Here is a 4,716-nt window from a genome sequence, read left to right as displayed (position 1 = left end):
TTGTCCTCCGGTAACAGCGTCGGTAGATTACTGGGTCAGGTAAAACGGGGGCGCGGACAGACCGAATGTACCCGTTAACCCCGGCAGGCGCGTTCCGCGGCGACAGCTACGCGCGCTTGTGTCTGCATCTGGAGGAAAGCGGTGCGCACGGTGTCTCTGCGGGGGGGATCACAGTTATAAACTTCCACGTCGCGAGTTTTTCTTATTAACGGGAGAAGTGCTCGGTTCGACAGCTTTTCCACTACAAAGATCTCAAGTTCACTCGCCCGTAGCCGTATTTAATGTGCACAGCTGCATGAGCCAATAGCTAAAAACGGAACCCAGTTTACCGAGGCGCACGCAGGCACATAACCTTAACAACTACGTCAATATGTGTCTCTGGAGACATAAGGAGATTTTTTTTTACCGTGTTGGCCGTCCCAGGCCCGGACCCCGCGATCGTCTCTCTCCCTCGCTCTCTACCGGGTCTCCCTCCGTTTCTGCTCGTACTCCCTGCCTGTCTCCACCGGCCTTCTCTCACGAGCCGCAGAGGCCGCCACACCGGAAAAGTTTCCGCCGGGTCCTAAAGTCTGGTCTGAAATTATGCTACAGGCGTCGAGACAGACATGCACACATGATGACATACAGACACACGCACGCGCGCGCATACATACATGCATACATTACACGCACACACACACACACACACACACACACACACACACACACACACACACACACACACACACACACATACACACAGACACAGAGGAAAATAAAAAAATCTCTCTGTCACTCTCTCAACCCTAACACACTGGACAGGCTATTGAATGTTAGGTAGTTTGTTCACCTGTTGCCACTAACCCTAGCCGGGTGAGTTCTCTCAGGTGAACCAGAGACCCACTAAGATAAGGAGGTAAAGCCTGGTGGGTTATGAGGGAGGAGGAGCAGAGAGGACTCGGGTGAAGGCCATGGAGTTATTTATGGGAGTCAATGAGGTCACAACAGAACCCTTTTGAGAACTTCATTCAGTCCAGTTTCCTCTCCGCCTACTTTCCTTTCCCCCTCTCTCTCTCTCTCTCTCTCTCTCACACAGGGTCTCTCACTCACACACACACATTCCCTCTCTCTCAAACATGACCCAGGCGTGACCTCCGTGGGAGACTCATGGGAAACATGAGAACCACAGCTCATTAATATTGATGAAGACCTATAGAGACGGCAGAGTGATAGGAAGACACAAAAGTGACCAGAGAAATAAAGCGGCTTGTGTTAAATAATATTTATTGGAGATGAAAAGGTTCAACATAACATAGAGCCATCAAGTCCGAACTCTGACAGCGTCAGAGTTCAGCACGCTTACAGTTTGGTTTATAGTAGCACATCCTCTCTCTCATTCATCCATCCATCCATCCATCCATCCATCCATCCACTTCATCACTCGCTCAGCCAATCACTCAGTCAATCAGTGAGTCAGTCATTCAGCAATGGAAAATGAGGTTCAAAGCATTCTTTATAGTTTCCGATGTCAACGAGACAGGAAGTGAGGTCACATTTTGTCAGGGGGCAGGAGATGTAGTAGCACCTACGCTGCTAAACAGCTTTTAGAAGCCACACGGAGATAGAAGGCACCGAGATGATTAAATCTGTTACTAGGCACTAGTTTCTGTGATTAATTTATACATTGGGGGGTTTGGCGCTGAAGACAGATACAGTACTGCTTAAAAACTTCATCTCCCACAATCCTCTGACTCTGACAGGAACCTGAAGGCAGCGTTGCTCAAGTGACCTCGTTACAGCAGAGAACATCTTTCTTTCTCACACTCAATGTCACACAAAAAATAAAGATACACACACATACACAGAAACATACACACACAAACTAAAGACTGTCCGCGCCTGTGTGTGTGTGTGTATTTGGAGTCGTAAAGAGCTTAACAGACAGACGGAGCCCATAGTAGTCAGGGAGCTCCTCTCCTGTAAGTACCAGACAAAGCCGTGTCTCTAGAACCTGAAAACAACTCCAGCACATCTCACACAGTAGGCACGGTAGGTTAGCTATGGGGGAATGGCCCCACACTGCACAGAGCTACGGTCGGATAGATGTCGAGGGTGAAAAGGCCCTCTGGAGGTTTCTCTCAGCAGGGAGTGCGTGACCTAAAGAATACATACAGGCAGCAACATGTCAAGACCATCGGACCAAATCAAGGCAATAAATAAAACACAGTGCTGATTACACACACACACAGACACACACACACACACACACACATCCTCTCCACTCTCACCCCTTCATTCCACACACACCTCCTCTGTTCTCCAGCCTCATCCCTCCATTCCTTATTCCTCTCTTTGTCTCTGTCCTTACTACGTCTCCCTCTCATGCTTTCTGTACTCTCTTGAAGCCTTCTTACTACTTGTCTATCTTCTTTCTTTTCTAACTCTCTCCATCTATATCACTCCTGCCTCCCTCCCTCCCTCCCTCTCTCTCTCTCCTCTACCTCTCCCTCTCTCTTAAACACTTGACAGGGCATACTCCACACTAAATCAGTAGATTTCAGATTGCTCATAAAGCTCTGTACACTCAAATCAAAACGAAATCTAAACTAAATAAAACCACTGAAAGCAAAAACAAATCAATATCAAACACAATCACAGCGATACATCAGTAGGGTCAGTTTGGCATCCAGCATTATGATTGGTTGATTGGTTGAGTTAGATGCACAAGTCCCATTGGAGTTGACCAATAGAGTTCCAAAGGGGGGGGTGGCTCTTTGGCGTTGCCACGACGACCGCTGCATTCAAGCGATATCACTTTGGCTTTGGGAGAGATGGACTGAAGGTTCAGCCTATCAGTGAGCTCTGAGTCTCACACCTAGCCAATCAGAGATGTATGAAGATGACGTGGAGACAACGCTGGACATGACATATTGTTACTCCATGTCCTCCGTGTGTTTCTTTAACCTGCTGAGAATACCGAGAAATACGTAGGTTAGAGAGGAGAAGAGGAGATAAACCCAATCTAAAGCCTGTCTAACCCTGGGAGAGAGATTTGACATAGGGAGCCCAGACCAGAGAGATCAGAGTCCAGCCCTGTCCGGGCCCTGTCTTCATGGGAGCCACCTGAAGTCCTTTATTAAGCTAGTGTAGTCATACTGTAACTATACATACACCTGACAAGTGGTGTAGCTCAAAGGTTAAGACTCTAGTTGGTAGGGTAGGAATCGAATTATGGTTAGGGTCTAGTTAGGAGACTAGGAGTCTACTTAGGAGGCTAGGAGTCTAGTTACGAGACTAGGAGATTAGTTAGGCTAGGAGTCTAGTGAGGCAGGCAGGAGTCTAGTGAGGCAGGCAGGAGTCTAGTGAGGAGACTAGAAGTCTAGTAAGGAGGCTAAGAGTCTAGTGAGGATGCTAGACATCTAGTAAGGAGGGTAGGAGTCTAGTTAAGAGGCTAGGAGTCTAGTTAGGAGGGTAGGAGTCTAGTTATGAGGCTAGGAGTCTAGTTGGTGAGGTTAGGAGTGTTGTTAGGAGGCTAGGGGTCTTGTTAGGAGGCTACTAGTTATGAGGCTAGGAGTCTAGTTAGGATGCTAGGGGACTAGTTATGAGGCTAGGGGTCTTGTTAGGAGGCTACTAGTTATGAGGCTAGGAGTCTAGTTAGGATGCTAGGGGACTAGTTATGAGGCTAGGAGTCTAGTTAGGAGGCTAGGGGACTAGTTATGAGGCTAGGAGACTAGTTAGGAGGCTAGGACAGAGGGTAGGTGTCTAGTTAGGAGGGTAGGAGTCTAGTTAGGAGGGCAGGTGTCTAGTTAGGAGGCTGGGGGTCTATTTAGTGTTATTCTAACGGGGTCTGTCAGGAAGTTGTTTGACTGCTTCCCTCGTAAAGAGTGTGGGGGAGGGCTCCATAAATACTAAGGTTAACGAGCTAGCATGCTAATGAAGATCACAAAAAACTACCAGACATGAGCGCTCACACTCTCACACATTCAGGCAGACACGCACCTCTTACCTCGGTCTTTCCCGTTCAGCAATCTCTCCTCTTCCTCAGCCCCATCATCTGCTTGGAGAGAGGGAGGGAGGGAGAGAGGGAGGGAGGGAGAGAGGGAGGGAGGGAGGAAGGGAGGGACAGAGGGAGGGAGGGAGGTTTTACTTCCTGTGACATTTGAAGTCGTGCAGGTCGTGCACGTGCAGGGTTGATAATGAGTGGATGGTGTGTGTGTGTGTGTGTGTATGTGAGTGAGTGAGTGAGTGAGTGAGTGAGTGAGTGAGTGAGTGAGTGAGTGAGTGAGTGAGTGAGTGAGTGTGTGTGTGTGTGTGTGTGTGTGTGTGTGTGTGTGTGTGTACCCTACCAGAGTGCAGCTCCTTCACCAGAGAAGACATGGTGTTTGTGATGGAATCCGCCGCAACCAGCAGGTCGTTACGAAGATTCCTCCTGGGGCCTGAGAGAAAGAAAGCCCTGACATTATTTACTGTAAGACTTCATGGAATCTTTAGAATCTTACACACACACACACACACACACACACACACACACACACACACACACACACACACACACACACACACACACCCTGAGCAAAGGCCTCCTGTACATCGCCTCCCACCCCGGCTAGTGAGTCCTGGGGGGTGTAGCCGTGTGCGTGGGAGGGGGAGGGGCCCGCTGAGCGAACTGGTGTCGGGATCTGGCGAGGGGGCGTGGCCTGGGCGGAGCCGGCCGCTTGCTCCTGGAAGAGAGCGGCG

At 49.3% G+C, this 4,716-nt stretch overlaps 1 protein-coding gene across 1 annotated transcript in view; it reads right to left on the bottom strand.

Annotated features, from left to right (window-relative positions):
- Nucleotides 1-2,479: 2,479 nt before the first annotated feature.
- dtnba (dystrobrevin, beta a) overlaps nucleotides 2,480-4,716 on the bottom strand; it is a 16,603-nt gene continuing 14,366 nt past the window's right edge. Inside the window, exons 18-21 of the mRNA XM_084439443.1 lie at nucleotides 4,547-4,700; nucleotides 4,326-4,415; nucleotides 3,986-4,033; nucleotides 2,480-2,946 (exon numbers count right to left, since the gene is read on the bottom strand). Of these exons, the coding sequence (XP_084295569.1) occupies nucleotides 2,939-2,946; nucleotides 3,986-4,033; nucleotides 4,326-4,415; nucleotides 4,547-4,700 (300 nt within the window). The 3' untranslated portion in view covers nucleotides 2,480-2,938. The remainder of the gene's footprint in view (nucleotides 2,947-3,985; nucleotides 4,034-4,325; nucleotides 4,416-4,546; nucleotides 4,701-4,716) is intronic.

This window comes from Borostomias antarcticus (assembly GCF_949987555.1).
Source record: "Borostomias antarcticus genome assembly, chromosome: 6".
Taxonomy (NCBI): Eukaryota; Metazoa; Chordata; class Actinopteri; order Stomiiformes; family Stomiidae; genus Borostomias; species Borostomias antarcticus.
The sequence above is the reverse complement of the archived record's forward strand: the minus strand, read 5'-3'. Positions and strand labels throughout refer to the sequence as shown.